General features: G+C 40.7%; 1 protein-coding gene across 1 annotated transcript in view; it reads left to right on the top strand.

Annotated features, from left to right (window-relative positions):
• MYO3A (myosin IIIA) overlaps positions 1-19,974 on the top strand; it is a 499,205-nt gene that overhangs the window by 397,118 nt on the left and 82,113 nt on the right. The window contains 4 exon segments of the mRNA XM_053715695.1: positions 1,762-2,054; positions 6,390-6,893; positions 11,229-11,732; positions 19,431-19,510. Of these exon segments, the coding sequence (XP_053571670.1) occupies positions 1,762-2,054; positions 6,390-6,893; positions 11,229-11,732; positions 19,431-19,510 (1,381 nt within the window).

Here is a 19,974-nt window from a genome sequence, read left to right as displayed (position 1 = left end):
TCAAATCAAGATAGCATGAGAACAAAGAAGAATTGATAATAGAAGTAAATTAGAAAGTTGCTTAAAATTGCCTGCTCTATCTGAATCATAAAGAAAAAAAAATGGGTTTAGTATCCCTTTAAGGCTATTTAAATTGATTGATTTAAAGAAAGGGTCAAAACTCTCACTGGGTTATGAGGATCATCACAAAACCACTATTGGGGTAAAATATAAAAAATATTTTTTTCAGCACAGGAACATAATTTTTCAACATTTATTTCAGTGGCAGAATCTCACCAAACCTAATAGGATGCAGATGATCTTAAAAGAATACAGATAACCTTTATAGCAGGGGTTTTCAAACCTGTCCTCAGGCCTTCCTAGTGGCCAAGATATTTTCAGGATATCTGATCTGAACTGGATCACAGGTCAAATAATCAGCTGGTTAATAAATATGTTTATTAAGCTGCTCTCACCCAAAGTAATCCTGAAAATCTGTCCTGGTAGGGATGCCTGATGACAGGTTTTTAAAGCCCCGCTCTATAGGGATCATCTATTTTTTTATTTTTTTATTTTTTTTTAATATAGGATTGAAGAGGCTATTAAGAAATCCATTAAAAACCAAAGGATGAAGTGGTGCTCAATGAAACATTGTATAATTTATATTATTAAAATAGCCAATATAAATGGAAACATAACTTCAGTTTAAAACTAGTACAGGCTGGGGTGCGGAGCCTGGCCACGCAGGGAGATGGCCGCACACTGAAAGGGCTCCTATCTCCTATGCCAGCAAAAACATCAAATTCACCTTCACAATTCTCACAAAACTAATATATGGCGGGGACTGAGGTGAGGGGAGAACGGGACAGAATACCCGACAACTGAATAAAGCTTTGGTGCGGCTTTAGCAGGGAAAGAATACAAGTATCCTGTAGGCCCGGCGGGCCGCAAACAAAGAAAAGCTTAGACCGCAAGACAGGAGCGTCGTTCTAAATAAAGACCTCAACCGGGACTATCGCAGCCTGGCTTGTACATCCACTCGTTCGGATCTTGGGCAAGAACAGAACAGCAGCCAGGACCTAATCATGGGTCAGACACGGCCAGAGAAGGACTGATCATAGCGAAAATACAGACCCGCACACTGAGGTAAGGGTACCCTAGGGAACAGCTACCGGAGAGTGCCGAGGGAGCGGTACTACACACACGAGTTATATCAGAGCCCACACTAACGGCTCTTTAGCCCTAAAAAGATTACACTGACCCAGCACAAACTAAAGTTACGGAGCTCATGCTCCAGGCTTATGAACAGTGGGGACATTTACAATAGAGGCCCAGCACCCATGTGGGAATTGGAAAAACCACTTTCACGAGCAGAAGATACCTCACTCTCAATGCCACAATATACCCAATGAACCCCTTACCACACATCATTGACTTACCCTCATAGGGTCACTCAGGGGGAATAAAGACATAAAAACAACTTTTTCTCTGGCCTGGAAGCGCCTTAAAAAAGAAGCAGAACAGCTTTGATTTAAATTTATCGACACCTCCCATAAGAGCCTGTGCCTTAGGGGATGCCTTGCAAGAGACAAAACAAAGCAGGACAATCCGGGTCTTCTAACCCCCTAAGCCAATTCCTAAAACCAGTTGAACCCAGTTCTGAAACTACTTGTGAAAACATGGCTAACAAACAAGTTACCACAACAGCCCAAGTTTTACAGACAGATGCTCCCCAGACATCTTATATCACAAAAAATGATATACAACATCTATCATCAAAAGAAGACATACAAGGGGTTCTCCTAGAAATGAGATCACTATTTGGAGATCTTAGAAAAGATTTCAGCGCATTGGATAACAGGGTACTGAAGATAGAAGAGCAACAGGGAACCTTTACAGAAAAAGTCAAACAACAAGAAGAAGATTTAAGGAGTCAGTCAGAACAAATCTTTTATTTAACGGATAAAATGGAGGACCTGGACAACCGTTGCAGGCGCAACAACCTCAGGTTCAGGGGGATCTCTGAATATGTCCACCCCCCAGCAATTGAAGGCTATCTACAAGCCCTTTTTAGGGTAATAAAAGAGGCTCCTTCCGCGCAAGAGATACCGATAGAGAGGGCCCACAGGGCATTAAGGCCTAAACCACCTTTAAAGGCCCCCCCAGAGACATCATCGTTAAATTTTTAAGTTACAAGGACAAGGAGGATATCCTCAAAAGGGCCAGAGCCAAACACCCTATATCATATGCTGGGGAGGAAATACAAATTTTCCCTGATTTATCCCCGGTCACACTGCAGAAATGAAGGGAGCTTTTGCATATAACCGCACATCTCTGTAGGAACAAGATCCCTTACCGCTGGGGTTTCCCAGTCTCAATTATTGTGATTCACAATAATAGAACAATCCTTTACAGACTGGGAACCAACCCACAACTGTTCTATAAAGATCTGGACATACCGGGCAGCACTGACCACGATCCTCTTCACTCACCTAGAGGAGACTCAGTAAGATCCACTGCTCCTAAGGAAAGACCAACCCCAGATGAGAAGTTAAACATGTTATGTTATGTTGTGTTAGAATATGTGTTATTCAATAATAGGGGACTGTATTCCAAAAGCAATACAACTGGGATGCGGATTTTCTAAGTCGTCAGACTTTCCATCCGGGGGAGTGGGAACTCCACCCGGAGGCTTTTGCTCAGCTGACTCAGCTATGGGGCATTCCAGAATTGGATCTGATGGCGTCCCATCAGAACACCAAACTTCCCCTTTACGGATTCAGATCCAGGGATCCCAAGGCGGCATTGATGGATGCATTAATAGCGCCTTGGTCGTTCAGTCCAGCTTATGTCTTCCACCGTTTCCTCTTCTCCCTCGGCTAGTAGCCAGAATCAAATAGGAGAAGGCTTCGGTAATTCTGATAGCGCCTGTGTGGCCACGCAGGACTTGGTATGCAGACCTAGTGGACATGTCATCGGTCCCATCATGGAAGCTGCCTTCGAGGCAGGATCTTCTAATTCAAGGTCCTTTCAAGCATCCAAATCTAGTTTCTCGGCAACTGACTGCCTGGAGATTGAACGCTTAATTCTAGCTAAGCGTGGTTTCTCTGAATCAGTTATAGACACTCTGATACAGGCCAGAAAGCCTGTCACCAGGAAAATTTACCATAAGATATGGCGGAAATATCTTTGTTGGTGTGAATCCAAGGGTTACTCGTGGAGTAAGATTAGGATTCCAAGGATATTGTCTTTTCTCCAAGAAGGTTTGGAGAAGGGTCTGTCAGCTAGTTCCTTAAAGGGACAGATATCTGCTCTGTCTATTCTGTTACATAAGCGTCTGGCTGCTGTACCAGACGTTCAGGTGTTTTGCACAGGCTCTAGTCAGAATCAAGCATGTTTCAAGCCTGTGGCTCCTCCATGGAGTCTAAATTTAGTTCTTTCAGTTCTTTAAGGGGTTACGTTTGAACCTTTGCATTCCATAGATATTAAGTTTTTATCTTGGAAAGTTTTGTTTTTAGTAGCCATTTCTTCTGCTCGAAAAGTGGTTTCTAATAAGAATATTAACCAGGAAATCATTGTTCCTTCTCTGTGTCCTAATCCAGTTTCTAAGAAGGAATGACTTTTACACAATCTTGACGTGGTTCATGCTTTAAAATTCTATTTAAAAGCAACTAAAGATTCAGACAAACATCATCCTTGTTTGTTGTCTATTCTGGTAAGAGGAGAGGTCAGAAAGTGACTGCTACCTCTCTTTCCTTTTCGCTGAAAAGCATCATCCGTTTGGCTTATGAGACTGGGCTTTCAAGAATGAGGCTTCTGTTGAACAGATTTGTAAGGCAGCGACTTGGTCTCACTGCATACATTTGCCAAATTTTACAAATTTGATACTTTTGCTTCTTCGGAGGCTATTTTTGGGAGAAAGGTTTTGCAAGCAGTGGTGCCTTCCGTTTAGGTTACCTGACTTGTTCCCTCCCTTCATCCGTGTCCTATTGCTTTGGTATTGGTATCCCACAAGTAAGGATGAATCCGTGGACTGAATACACCAAGTATGAGAAAACAGAATTTATGCTTACGTGATAAATTACTTTCTCTTACGGTGTATTCAGTCCACGGCCCACCCTGACATTTAAGTCAGATTCAAATTTAATTTATAATAACTACAGTCACCACTGCACCCTATGGTTCTCCTTTTTCTCCTAACCATCGGTCAAATGACTGGGGGGGCGGAGCCTGAGGGGAGCTATATGGACAGCTTTGCTGTGTGCTCTCTTTGCCACTTCCTGTAGGGATTGAGAATATCCCACAAGTAAGGATGAATCCGTGGACTGAATACACCGTAAGAGAAAGTAATTTATCACGTAAGCATAAATTCTGTTTTTCAATTACGGCTCAAAGTTCTTGGTTCAACTGCTCAGAATTATATTTTTTCATACACATTGGAAATGTTTTGGGGGTTTTAAAATATGGAAAGTCAAGAGGACAAATCTTGTAAAGACACACTGTAGTTTATATTTTCATTAAATGTTTTTAAAAACATATTAAACTCAAATAATTATATAATTCATAGCATAAAAAATTAAGTTAAAGGGATACTGAACCCAATTTTTTTCTTTCATGGTTCAGACAGAGCATGCAATTTTAAGTAACTTTCTAATTTACTCCTATTATCAATTTTTCTTTGTTCTCATGTTATCTTGATTTGAAAAAGCAGTAATGTAAGGTTAGGAGCTGGACCATTTTTAGTTCAGCACCTGGGTAGCATTTGCTAATTAGTTTGCTACATTTATCCACCAATCAGCAAGTGCTACCCATGTGCTGAACAAAAAATGGGCCTGCTCTAAAGCTTACAGTACTGCTTTTTCAAATCAAGATAGCATGAGAACAAAGAAGAATTGATAATAGAAGTAAATTAGAAAGTTGCTTAAAATTGCCTGCTCTATCTGAATCATAAAGAAAAAAAAATGGGTTTAGTATCCCTTTAAGGCTATTTAAATTGATTGATTTAAAGAAAGGGTCAAAACTCTCACTGGGTTATGAGGATCATCACAAAACCACTATTGGGGTAAAATATAAAAAATATTTTTTTCAGCACAGGAACATAATTTTTCAACATTTATTTCAGTGGCAGAATCTCACCAAACCTAATAGGATGCAGATGATCTTAAAAGAATACAGATAACCTTTATAGCAGGGGTTTTCAAACCTGTCCTCAGGCCTTCCTAGTGGCCAAGATATTTTCAGGATATCTGATCTGAACTGGATCACAGGTCAAATAATCAGCTGGTTAATAAATATGTTTATTAAGCTGCTCTCACCCAAAGTAATCCTGAAAATCTGTCCTGGTAGGGATGCCTGATGACAGGTTTTTAAAGCCCCGCTCTATAGGGATCATCTATTTTTTTATTTTTTTATTTTTTTTTAATATAGGATTGAAGAGGCTATTAAGAAATCCATTAAAAACCAAAGGATGAAGTGGTGCTCAATGAAACATTGTATAATTTATATTATTAAAATAGCCAATATAAATGGAAACATAACTTCAGTTTAAAACTAGTACAGGCTGGGGTGCGGAGCCTGGCCACGCAGGGAGATGGCCGCACACTGAAAGGGCTCCTATCTCCTATGCCAGCAAAAACATCAAATTCACCTTCACAATTCTCACAAAACTAATATATGGCGGGGACTGAGGTGAGGGGAGAACGGGACAGAATACCCGACAACTGAATAAAGCTTTGGTGCGGCTTTAGCAGGGAAAGAATACAAGTATCCTGTAGGCCCGGCGGGCCGCAAACAAAGAAAAGCTTAGACCGCAAGACAGGAGCGTCGTTCTAAATAAAGACCTCAACCGGGACTATCGCAGCCTGGCTTGTACATCCACTCGTTCGGATCTTGGGCAAGAACAGAACAGCAGCCAGGACCTAATCATGGGTCAGACACGGCCAGAGAAGGACTGATCATAGCGCAAATACAGACCCGCACACTGAGGTAAGGGTACCCTAGGGAACAGCTACCGGAGAGTGCCGAGGGAGCGGTACTACACACACGAGTTATATCAGAGCCCACACTAACGGCTCTTTAGCCCTAAAAAGATTACACTGACCCAGCACAAACTAAAGTTACGGAGCTCATGCTCCAGGCTTATGAACAGTGGGGACATTTACAATAGAGGCCCAGCACCCATGTGGGAATTGGAAAAACCACTTTCACGAGCAGAAGATACCTCACTCTCAATGCCACAATATACCCAATGAACCCCTTACCACACATCATTGACTTACCCTCATAGGGTCACTCAGGGGGAATAAAGACATAAAAACAACTTTTTCTCTGGCCTGGAAGCGCCTTAAAAAAGAAGCAGAACAGCTTTGATTTAAATTTATCGACACCTCCCATAAGAGCCTGTGCCTTAGGGGATGCCTTGCAAGAGACAAAACAAAGCAGGACAATCCGGGTCTTCTAACCCCCTAAGCCAATTCCTAAAACCAGTTGAACCCAGTTCTGAAACTACTTGTGAAAACATGGCTAACAAACAAGTTACCACAACAGCCCAAGTTTTACAGACAGATGCTCCCCAGACATCTTATATCACAAAAAATGATATACAACATCTATCATCAAAAGAAGACATACAAGGGGTTCTCCTAGAAATGAGATCACTATTTGGAGATCTTAGAAAAGATTTCAGCGCATTGGATAACAGGGTACTGAAGATAGAAGAGCAACAGGGAACCTTTACAGAAAAAGTCAAACAACAAGAAGAAGATTTAAGGAGTCAGTCAGAACAAATCTTTTATTTAACGGATAAAATGGAGGACCTGGACAACCGTTGCAGGCGCAACAACCTCAGGTTCAGGGGGATCTCTGAATATGTCCACCCCCCAGCAATTGAAGGCTATCTACAAGCCCTTTTTAGGGTAATAAAAGAGGCTCCTTCCGCGCAAGAGATACCGATAGAGAGGGCCCACAGGGCATTAAGGCCTAAACCACCTTTAAAGGCCCCCCCAGAGACATCATCGTTAAATTTTTAAGTTACAAGGACAAGGAGGATATCCTCAAAAGGGCCAGAGCCAAACACCCTATATCATATGCTGGGGAGGAAATACAAATTTTCCCTGATTTATCCCCGGTCACACTGCAGAAATGAAGGGAGCTTTTGCATATAACCGCACATCTCTGTAGGAACAAGATCCCTTACCGCTGGGGTTTCCCAGTCTCAATTATTGTGATTCACAATAATAGAACAATCCTTTACAGACTGGGAACCAACCCACAACTGTTCTATAAAGATCTGGACATACCGGGCAGCACTGACCACGATCCTCTTCACTCACCTAGAGGAGACTCAGTAAGATCCACTGCTCCTAAGGAAAGACCAACCCCAGATGAGAAGTTAAACATGTTATGTTATGTTGTGTTAGAATATGTGTTATTCAATAATAGGGGACTGTATTCCAAAAGCAATACAACTGGGATGCGGATTTTCTAAGTCGTCAGACTTTCCATCCGGGGGAGTGGGAACTCCACCCGGAGGCTTTTGCTCAGCTGACTCAGCTATGGGGCATTCCAGAATTGGATCTGATGGCGTCCCATCAGAACACCAAACTTCCCCTTTACGGATTCAGATCCAGGGATCCCAAGGCGGCATTGATGGATGCATTAATAGCGCCTTGGTCGTTCAGTCCAGCTTATGTCTTCCACCGTTTCCTCTTCTCCCTCGGCTAGTAGCCAGAATCAAATAGGAGAAGGCTTCGGTAATTCTGATAGCGCCTGTGTGGCCACGCAGGACTTGGTATGCAGACCTAGTGGACATGTCATCGGTCCCATCATGGAAGCTGCCTTCGAGGCAGGATCTTCTAATTCAAGGTCCTTTCAAGCATCCAAATCTAGTTTCTCGGCAACTGACTGCCTGGAGATTGAACGCTTAATTCTAGCTAAGCGTGGTTTCTCTGAATCAGTTATAGACACTCTGATACAGGCCAGAAAGCCTGTCACCAGGAAAATTTACCATAAGATATGGCGGAAATATCTTTGTTGGTGTGAATCCAAGGGTTACTCGTGGAGTAAGATTAGGATTCCAAGGATATTGTCTTTTCTCCAAGAAGGTTTGGAGAAGGGTCTGTCAGCTAGTTCCTTAAAGGGACAGATATCTGCTCTGTCTATTCTGTTACATAAGCGTCTGGCTGCTGTACCAGACGTTCAGGTGTTTTGCACAGGCTCTAGTCAGAATCAAGCATGTTTCAAGCCTGTGGCTCCTCCATGGAGTCTAAATTTAGTTCTTTCAGTTCTTTAAGGGGTTACGTTTGAACCTTTGCATTCCATAGATATTAAGTTTTTATCTTGGAAAGTTTTGTTTTTAGTAGCCATTTCTTCTGCTCGAAAAGTGGTTTCTAATAAGAATATTAACCAGGAAATCATTGTTCCTTCTCTGTGTCCTAATCCAGTTTCTAAGAAGGAATGACTTTTACACAATCTTGACGTGGTTCATGCTTTAAAATTCTATTTAAAAGCAACTAAAGATTCAGACAAACATCATCCTTGTTTGTTGTCTATTCTGGTAAGAGGAGAGGTCAGAAAGTGACTGCTACCTCTCTTTCCTTTTCGCTGAAAAGCATCATCCGTTTGGCTTATGAGACTGGGCTTTCAAGAATGAGGCTTCTGTTGAACAGATTTGTAAGGCAGCGACTTGGTCTCACTGCATACATTTGCCAAATTTTACAAATTTGATACTTTTGCTTCTTCGGAGGCTATTTTTGGGAGAAAGGTTTTGCAAGCAGTGGTGCCTTCCGTTTAGGTTACCTGACTTGTTCCCTCCCTTCATCCGTGTCCTATTGCTTTGGTATTGGTATCCCACAAGTAAGGATGAATCCGTGGACTGAATACACCAAGTATGAGAAAACAGAATTTATGCTTACGTGATAAATTACTTTCTCTTACGGTGTATTCAGTCCACGGCCCACCCTGACATTTAAGTCAGATTCAAATTTAATTTATAATAACTACAGTCACCACTGCACCCTATGGTTCTCCTTTTTCTCCTAACCATCGGTCAAATGACTGGGGGGGCGGAGCCTGAGGGGAGCTATATGGACAGCTTTGCTGTGTGCTCTCTTTGCCACTTCCTGTAGGGATTGAGAATATCCCACAAGTAAGGATGAATCCGTGGACTGAATACACCGTAAGAGAAAGTAATTTATCACGTAAGCATAAATTCTGTTTTTCAATTACGGCTCAAAGTTCTTGGTTCAACTGCTCAGAATTATATTTTTTCATACACATTGGAAATGTTTTGGGGGTTTTAAAATATGGAAAGTCAAGAGGACAAATCTTGTAAAGACACACTGTAGTTTATATTTTCATTAAATGTTTTTAAAAACATATTAAACTCAAATAATTATATAATTCATAGCATAAAAAATTAAGTTAAAGGGATACTGAACCCAATTTTTTTCTTTCATGGTTCAGACAGAGCATGCAATTTTAAGTAACTTTCTAATTTACTCCTATTATCAATTTTTCTTTGTTCTCATGTTATCTTGATTTGAAAAAGCAGTAATGTAAGGTTAGGAGCTGGACCATTTTTAGTTCAGCACCTGGGTAGCATTTGCTAATTAGTTTGCTACATTTATCCACCAATCAGCAAGTGCTACCCATGTGCTGAACAAAAAATGGGCCTGCTCTAAAGCTTACAGTACTGCTTTTTCAAATCAAGATAGCATGAGAACAAAGAAGAATTGATAATAGAAGTAAATTAGAAAGTTGCTTAAAATTGCCTGCTCTATCTGAATCATAAAGAAAAAAAAATGGGTTTAGTATCCCTTTAAGGCTATTTAAATTGATTGATTTAAAGAAAGGGTCAAAACTCTCACTGGGTTATGAGGATCATCACAAAACCACTATTGGGGTAAAATATAAAAAATATTTTTTTCAGCACAGGAACATAATTTTTCAACATTTATTTCAGTGGCAGAATCTCACCAAACCTAATAGGATGCAGATGATCTTAAAAGAATACAGATAACCTTTATAGCAGGGGTTTTCAAACCTGTCCTCAGGCCTTCCTAGTGGCCAAGATATTTTCAGGATATCTGATCTGAACTGGATCACAGGTCAAATAATCAGCTGGTTAATAAATATGTTTATTAAGCTGCTCTCACCCAAAGTAATCCTGAAAATCTGTCCTGGTAGGGATGCCTGATGACAGGTTTTTAAAGCCCCGCTCTATAGGGATCATCTATTTTTTTATTTTTTTATTTTTTTTTAATATAGGATTGAAGAGGCTATTAAGAAATCCATTAAAAACCAAAGGATGAAGTGGTGCTCAATGAAACATTGTATAATTTATATTATTAAAATAGCCAATATAAATGGAAACATAACTTCAGTTTAAAACTAGTACAGGCTGGGGTGCGGAGCCTGGCCACGCAGGGAGATGGCCGCACACTGAAAGGGCTCCTATCTCCTATGCCAGCAAAAACATCAAATTCACCTTCACAATTCTCACAAAACTAATATATGGCGGGGACTGAGGTGAGGGGAGAACGGGACAGAATACCCGACAACTGAATAAAGCTTTGGTGCGGCTTTAGCAGGGAAAGAATACAAGTATCCTGTAGGCCCGGCGGGCCGCAAACAAAGAAAAGCTTAGACCGCAAGACAGGAGCGTCGTTCTAAATAAAGACCTCAACCGGGACTATCGCAGCCTGGCTTGTACATCCACTCGTTCGGATCTTGGGCAAGAACAGAACAGCAGCCAGGACCTAATCATGGGTCAGACACGGCCAGAGAAGGACTGATCATAGCGCAAATACAGACCCGCACACTGAGGTAAGGGTACCCTAGGGAACAGCTACCGGAGAGTGCCGAGGGAGCGGTACTACACACACGAGTTATATCAGAGCCCACACTAACGGCTCTTTAGCCCTAAAAAGATTACACTGACCCAGCACAAACTAAAGTTACGGAGCTCATGCTCCAGGCTTATGAACAGTGGGGACATTTACAATAGAGGCCCAGCACCCATGTGGGAATTGGAAAAACCACTTTCACGAGCAGAAGATACCTCACTCTCAATGCCACAATATACCCAATGAACCCCTTACCACACATCATTGACTTACCCTCATAGGGTCACTCAGGGGGAATAAAGACATAAAAACAACTTTTTCTCTGGCCTGGAAGCGCCTTAAAAAAGAAGCAGAACAGCTTTGATTTAAATTTATCGACACCTCCCATAAGAGCCTGTGCCTTAGGGGATGCCTTGCAAGAGACAAAACAAAGCAGGACAATCCGGGTCTTCTAACCCCCTAAGCCAATTCCTAAAACCAGTTGAACCCAGTTCTGAAACTACTTGTGAAAACATGGCTAACAAACAAGTTACCACAACAGCCCAAGTTTTACAGACAGATGCTCCCCAGACATCTTATATCACAAAAAATGATATACAACATCTATCATCAAAAGAAGACATACAAGGGGTTCTCCTAGAAATGAGATCACTATTTGGAGATCTTAGAAAAGATTTCAGCGCATTGGATAACAGGGTACTGAAGATAGAAGAGCAACAGGGAACCTTTACAGAAAAAGTCAAACAACAAGAAGAAGATTTAAGGAGTCAGTCAGAACAAATCTTTTATTTAACGGATAAAATGGAGGACCTGGACAACCGTTGCAGGCGCAACAACCTCAGGTTCAGGGGGATCTCTGAATATGTCCACCCCCCAGCAATTGAAGGCTATCTACAAGCCCTTTTTAGGGTAATAAAAGAGGCTCCTTCCGCGCAAGAGATACCGATAGAGAGGGCCCACAGGGCATTAAGGCCTAAACCACCTTTAAAGGCCCCCCCAGAGACATCATCGTTAAATTTTTAAGTTACAAGGACAAGGAGGATATCCTCAAAAGGGCCAGAGCCAAACACCCTATATCATATGCTGGGGAGGAAATACAAATTTTCCCTGATTTATCCCCGGTCACACTGCAGAAATGAAGGGAGCTTTTGCATATAACCGCACATCTCTGTAGGAACAAGATCCCTTACCGCTGGGGTTTCCCAGTCTCAATTATTGTGATTCACAATAATAGAACAATCCTTTACAGACTGGGAACCAACCCACAACTGTTCTATAAAGATCTGGACATACCGGGCAGCACTGACCACGATCCTCTTCACTCACCTAGAGGAGACTCAGTAAGATCCACTGCTCCTAAGGAAAGACCAACCCCAGATGAGAAGTTAAACATGTTATGTTATGTTGTGTTAGAATATGTGTTATTCAATAATAGGGGACTGTATTCCAAAAGCAATACGAACTGAGATGAACCTATTTATAATAGGACTCCACTTACTTTCAGGACTAAGTAAAACAAGGTGCATATTAACCACTAAAGTATATGCCACATAGCAACTATACTAAGTAGGTTGTAATACATTTTTCTTCACCTCATAAGAGGGAAAGGATGTATATACGCACTAGATCTGCAGAATTTTTAAACAGTTAATTACCCTATACTGTGAATCCACCTGTTGTACCATTTTATTTTTTGTAGCCGGTTGTTAACGTTATTTGACATGTGAACTCAACATTTATTCAAATACCCCCCTTCCCTCCCCACATACCTCCTCCTACCCCTCCCCTTCCCCCTTCTCCAATTTCCCTCCTTTTCCTCTTCCATATCTTTTCCTTACCTGTCGCCACCACATTCCCTCCCATCCATACCCTTCCTCATACTCTCTCCCCTCCCCCTTTCTCCTTCCCTTTACTTCCCCTCCCCTTCAATACCCATAACCTCAAGGTGTAATCTACACCAGATGCGTTCACAAACCTGTTGTCTGTTATGAAACTATAAACAATGTGTTAGCTAATATTGAGGGTCTAACCTCTAAAAGTAAAACGGAGGGACATGGATTTTATGGGAATGTCAAGATGTATAAATGTACTAACTCTGTTGAAACGTAAAATAGTTATTCACCTTTATCTGTATAGTCACCTATTCTGAGGTAACGCTTTGGGTCATCTGTTGTTAATCCTATTTTATTTGTGAAATCACTACACAACCTGTTGCTCCCCTCCATCTCCTGTGATAACCTCCCCACTCCCCCTCCCCCCCTATCCCACCATCTGCCCAACTCTAACCCTATTCCCACCTCCCATCTCTGGCATACCTTTTCTCTCCTTCTTATCCTTACCCCTTCCCATACCTTTTCCCTCTCACCCTCTCCCCCTTACCTAATCTCCACTCTCCCTTACTACCCATTACACTTCATCCCTCTCCCATCCTCTCTCCCCCATTCCCCCCCCATACCCCCTATGCTCCCCAAGGTTCCCTATGGGACCTTCTAATAACATTCATGTCCTTGAATAAATGTCAAACACCGAAATACAATAGGAAGACAGGGTATTATGGAAAATACATAACACCCCAGAAAAATAAAGCATGTTAAAATGTTAAAATGTTATAGTTACAAATTTGTTCCAGTTTTTCCTGCTTATAGGACGACCGGTCCTCGTGGCTAGTGTTCCATCCTATTAGGCTTATTACCCGCGAGGTTGCCTCTCCCTTCGCCCCCCCTTTCTCATATTAATTAGTTGTTCTTTATTACAGTGAGAGATATAACTATGTTTATTGTTTGCTGTGCATGGGTGTACTACCCCCATTTGATTTTGTTTTTGCTATGGTTACCACACCTGCTGTTTTTGCCACAAAGGATTCTTAAGTTATTTATATAACTAAGTTATATAGTCTATACTAAAAAGAAAACTATAGCCACGCTATTTCTTCTACTCTAATATCAACTTCTTTTTCTCCTCTAAGTCTTCCTTTAGTCTTCCTTTAGTCTTCTTTCCACTTCTCTTTTACCCTCCTTTTTTTTTTTCTTTATCCCTCCCCCCTTTCTACATGATAGCATCAAAATGCCTCCTAAAATCAGTAAATTCCAAGATCACACTTTACAAATATCCATAATTAATGCTAAGGGGCTAAATAACCCGGGGAAATGATCAATTGCTTTCTGAGATCTAAATAAACTTAACAGTCACATACTTATGCTACAGGAAACCCACTTTCAGAAGGGTAAAGAACCTAAATGGTACCACAAACAATACCCCTCCGCATATTTTGCCTCTGGGCCAAACAAAAAAGCTGGAGTAGGGGTCTTAATTCATAGATCGATACCTATACAAATACTACATATAGAAAGGGACCCTGCAGGCAGATACATTCTGCTAAAAGGCTCCTTATATGGCCATCAAATAACATTGATTAATATTTATGTCCCAAACCAGACACAAATAAGCTTTTTTAGAAAAATAGCTAACCTAATCCTTGACCATTCCCAAGGCTTTGTATTCATGGCGGGAGATTTTAATCTCTCCTTAGAACCCCACATAGACTCCTCAAGGGGGACCTCCAGTGTCGCAACCAACAAATTAAAATAATTAAAAATATATTACAGAGCCTCACACTTCATGATATATGGAGATCTCTACATCCCCTAGATAGATAGGGACTATACCTTCTACTCAAACCCACATAATAGCTACACAAGAATTGACCATATATATACTGATTCTCAGGGCCTTTCTATCACGGGAGACTGCACTATTGGCCCTATCACTTGGTCTGACCATGCCCCAGTAACGTGTAGAATACTCTGGCCAGATATCTCAATATCCCCTAAAATTTGGAGGTTAGAGGACTCGTTACTAAATGACCCGATATTTCTTGAATCAATCCAAAAAGAAATCTCTGAATATTTATGTCTTCATCCTCTAGACAACTAGAATGGGAAGCACACAAAACAGTGATAAGAGGCATATTAATAAAACAAAAGTCTAAACTTAACCGGGTAGCCAGGGAAAAACACTCCAAACTCTTACAAACGATTACCACACTAGAAACGACCCACAAACAAAACCCAAATAATGAACAAATCCTGTTGGAAATTTTAGACACTAGACTACAGCTCAAACAACACTAGACCGAAATCTACCAGCGAAAAGCTATGTTCCTCAAGCAATACTACTTCGAAGGGGGAAACAAGCCAGGGAAAATCTTAGCTAGAAATTTAAAAAGGAAACAATTGAACACATACATACACTCCCTAGTGACTGCAGAAGGTAAAATAGCTAAAGATAGTATTACGATTGCGGAAGCCTTCCTTACCTATTACAATAAACTTTACAACTTAGGAGGTGACAACGCCCGAGACAATCCCACACTTGAAGAGGGGTTAAACCAATATTTCCAAACTTTACAACTTTCAACAGTAGATAAACAAGCAGCTGATTCCCTGGGGGCCCAAATCACTTTAGAAGAACTACAGTAAGCTATAAAAGATATCCCTTCCGGGAAAAGCCCTGGCCCTGATGGCCTTACATCTACCTACTACAAAGAGTGTGGGGGAGTGTTAGCTGGACACATGCTGCAGCTGTTCAACAAACTCAGAGACGACCCTATATTAACTAGAACGTTATTAGAAGCACATATAACGGTACTAACCAAACCAGGCAAACAAGCCACAAGCCCAGGTAACTTCAGACCCATATCCCTAATTAATGTAGATATGAAAATCCTGGCCAAGATATTAGCTAACAGATTAAACAAAATCCTTCCGAATTTGATTGACAGGGATCAAGTAGGATTTATCCCGGGCAGAGAAGCGAGAGATAACATCACCAAAGTAATCCAACTGATCAACTATGCGAAGGTATCTGACACTCCCATGGTCTTGTTTGCAACAGACGCGGAGAAGGCCTTCAATAGGGTAGGCTGGCCTTTCCTATGAAGGGCAATGAGCGAGATGGGTATCCCATCACCCTTTTTAAATATGATTATGGCTCCATACTCTGCTCCGAATGCGAGGGTCCGGGTCTGACACTTTTTACATTAGCAACGGGACAAGGCAGGGATGCCCCCTTTCGCCTTTGCTATTCGCCATATCTATAGAGGTATTAGCTCCAAAAATTTGGCTCAATGACAAAATTACAGGTATCAGAGTTGGAGACTTAGAGAGTAAACAAGCGTTATACGCGGACGATGTACTCTTTACTCTGACTAAGGTAAAGTGTTCAACTTCCTCCTTAATCTAAACAAATCCGAACTCATGAACATAAATACCCCCCCACAACACATATCTACCCTACATGAAAAATATTCGATTCTTATAGCCAGACAAAAACTTAAGTACCTAGGGATACATCTCACACCATGTGTGGGGGATCTTTTTAAACATAACTATGCCCCCTTAAAAGATGAAATTGTTAGAGACCTATTTAGCTGGAAGAATAAATCTCATGGTTAGGGAGGATAGGAGTATTTAAGATGAATATTCTCCCTAGAATTCTTTACTTCCTCCAAGCGCTACCAATACCGTTACAAGAGGGTTACTTAAAACAGTTGCAAACCATAATAGAGCACTACATTTGGGCAAACACTAGACCCAGGGTCCCGAAGAAGACAATGTACTTACCTAGGAACAGAGGGGGGTTGGGGTTACCTAATTTAGTTGCTTATAGAAGAGCAATATTTCTACAAAGGGTTGTGGAGTGGTCGCATAACAACAAGGATAAAGCTTGGATACACCTGGATAGGCAAATATTCAAGCTAAATAACGTGGGCACTATGGCATGGATCCCCTCTGTCCATAGGCCAAAGCATATTTTTAAATAACTAATAACTACAGAAACACTAACAGAATGGGATAAAACACTAGCAACAAGCACTCACATTTCATCTAGAAACTCTCCTCTCACGCCGATTATTGAAAATCCAGAGCTCCCATACTGGAAACAGGGCTACCATAATAAACATCCATATAGTCTCAGAGTAGGTTCTATGCATTTCCTTAAGGAAAATAATATACTTAAAACTCAAGCTCAAATAGCAAAGACCCATAAGGAGATCTTCACCCCATGGCTCAATTTTAACAGACTGCTTCACTACATTTCACACCACAAAAACAGGAAAGACCTGGGTAGGGAACCCACAACCTTTGAAGGTCTTTGTATCCTCCCGAAACTACCGGGACATCTCATATCCATCCTATATAAAATAACATCCACTGATACTGAGACACCACTTCCCACTTACACTTTAGCCTGGAATAAGGAGTTATCCCAAGATTTAGGGGTAGATATCTGGTTGAAGGCCTTTGAACTCACAAAGCGCTCATCGGTCTCCGCCAACATACAGGAGACACACTTTAAACTCCTGAGTCGCTGGTACCTCACACCGGTCAGGCTTCACAGAATCTTTCCCTCCTTGAGCAATTCTTGTTGGAGAGGTTGCGGGGGAGAGGGCTCTTTGTCACACATATGGTGGTCATGCCCCAAACTAGGAAATTACTGGGCAATCATCATCCCCATCATATCAAAAGTACTAAACATTTCTATACCAAATACCCTATAAAGCATACTGTTCTGCTCTCTACCCACCATCAAAGATCCAGCCAAACTGGCTCTCTTGTTAATAATGATTACGGGGCAAAGAAACTCATACCCAAAAGATGGAAAACCCAAACGGTTCCTACAGTGGAAGAGTGGAGGAGGGAGGTTTCAGATCTTATTTCCCTAGAGAGGTATCACTATCTTAAAATAAATAAGCTTGATACACATGAGATGATCCAGGCAATCTGGAATGGTACTATATAAACAGCAAGCCCCTCGCCTTCTTTCCCTCCCCTTTTTTTTTTTTTTCTCTCTCTCTCTCGTCCCTCCTTCTTTCCCCCCCTATTTTCTATCATTTCTAGCCCAGCTTCTTTAATCTGCTGTATATAGCTTCCTACTCGGATAGCAGCTGAGCTTGTGGCAGTGGTAATGACAACGGTTTCACCAAATATATTGTATATATCATAAACATAAAAATTAAGGTTTTCAAAGATTGATGTTCATTTTATTTGAGGCTAAGAAGTTAAAGAAAATGGTTTAAACTTATAAAGAAAAAGAGAAAGGCTTACTAATGTATAGACAGGGATGTATCACGAAATGTTATTCATTAATGTAATGTAAATTTTGCTGTGAATACTGTAAACCTGTGACTTATACAATAAAGCTCTTTTGAAAACTAAAAAAAAAAAAAAAAATAGTACAGGCTAAAAGGTCTGATAGTCCCTGAATCATTACTGGTCATTTGTATACAAGATAGTAGCTCCAGATACAATCAACAACCATGTAGACCGGACCATCCTTCTCTGGTCTTCTCCATTCTGACATGGTAAACATTTAAAAATAACAAGCAGGTAAACACTCACTGATATTAAAATACAAATAGTTTATTAAAACCAACTGAACCTATAGCCAAGTATTGACCTATCACAACCTTGTTTACCTAGACAGATATTAAAATAGGAGAAAAACATCTTTGAATGAATGGTGGTTCCATGTCCCTCTTACATACAAGTGATGAGAGAAGGGGGTAATCTTTTAGAGCTGCTGCCCAAATTCCCACACACACAAGCCTAGCAAGTTATTGCTATAGAAATAGCTAAATAATAGCACAAAGCTCCCTAATAGGCATCTTATATGTTATTCTGGGGTCTAAACACTCTTTTTAGCTTAAACATTGGTAGAAAAGAGAGCCCCCTCTTTCAGTTGATATGTATATGCCAAAAGGGCTGGCATCTAAATACCATGGACACTTATCTTTATGAACAAGATCAAAGGGGTTGGGGTTCACCCCTTCTTGCACCTATGTATTTATGTGTTTTTGCATTGTGTATGAATTAAAGGGATACAATGTTAAAAGTATTCTATGTTAGCATTCTTTTTTTAAGATTAATATATAAACTTACAGAATTCTTGATTCAGATACCGTGTGCATATGTCAGGAGCACTATATGGCTGCAGTTTTGCAAAAATGCGTTTAACAATGTTACACATTGTGCTGCCATTTAGTGTTCAGAAGAATTCTTGCAAAACTGCTGCATAAACCTCCCTAAACAAATGTACTTTACCTACCTAGGTAATCTATTCAGGACAAAATACCATGAATGAAGTAAATTTGATAATAGAAGTAAATTGGAAACTTTTCTTTTATTAAATTGCACTTTCTTGGGCCGATTTATTATAGTGCGAGCGGACAGAGATAAATGTCGACAGCAAACGCTTTCTGCATTTATCATTGCACAAGCATTTCACTAGAAATGCTTGTGCAATGCTGCCCCCTGCACATTCCCAGCCAATCAGCGCTAGCAAGGGGTGTCAATCAACCCAATCGTGTGCGATCGGGCAGATAACTCGTCCACCACCTCTGAGGTGATGAACAGCAAAGGAGCAGCGGTCTTAAGACCGCTGCTTCTTAACTCCTGTTTCCAGCAAGCCTGAAGGCTCGCGCGGAAACAGCTGCATACAGCTTCATACGGAGCTTGATGAATCGGCCACTTTGTCTGAATCATGAAATGTAATTATCTGGTTTCCTATCTCATGTTTAATGTGAGATTTACATTTATATTTTTCCAGGAAATCTTGCACATACAAAAACCAAAGAAGGAAAACATTCACAATCATGGGCTAAGCAGAAATCACCAAGTCATAATAAGGTAAAATGATCTTTTTTGAAGAAAAAATAATATTTTTTATTATTTACATTCTGTTCTGTTAGAGATAATAAAACATTTAAAGCCTGATGATCAAAAACTTGCTGCACAGAGAGAAATTACACTAAGGGCCAGATTACAAGCAGAGCGCAAACGTTTGCGCGCAAGCGATAAGGGGTTTATCGTGGTTGTTTGTGCGCTTCTGGTTTATTGCTAATATTACAAGTTGAAAGTAAACATGATCGCTTGAGCACAATTCAAGTTAACTGTTTCACGAAGCAAAAGTGTCACAAAACACAACAAAAATACATTACAAAGTACAGTTACACTCATAATAACACCATCTAATAACAATTTTTAAAAATAAAAAAATTTGCACAAAAAAGTTATAAGGGCTCAAAGAAAAGAGATCTCAAGTGTTGGAAACAATGGCAGGCAAAAGGCTTTAACATTAAGACACATACATA

This window comes from Bombina bombina, chromosome 5, assembly GCF_027579735.1.
Source record: "Bombina bombina isolate aBomBom1 chromosome 5, aBomBom1.pri, whole genome shotgun sequence".
Classification (NCBI taxonomy): Eukaryota; Metazoa; Chordata; class Amphibia; order Anura; family Bombinatoridae; genus Bombina; species Bombina bombina.
The sequence above is the reverse complement of the archived record's forward strand: the minus strand, read 5'-3'. Positions and strand labels throughout refer to the sequence as shown.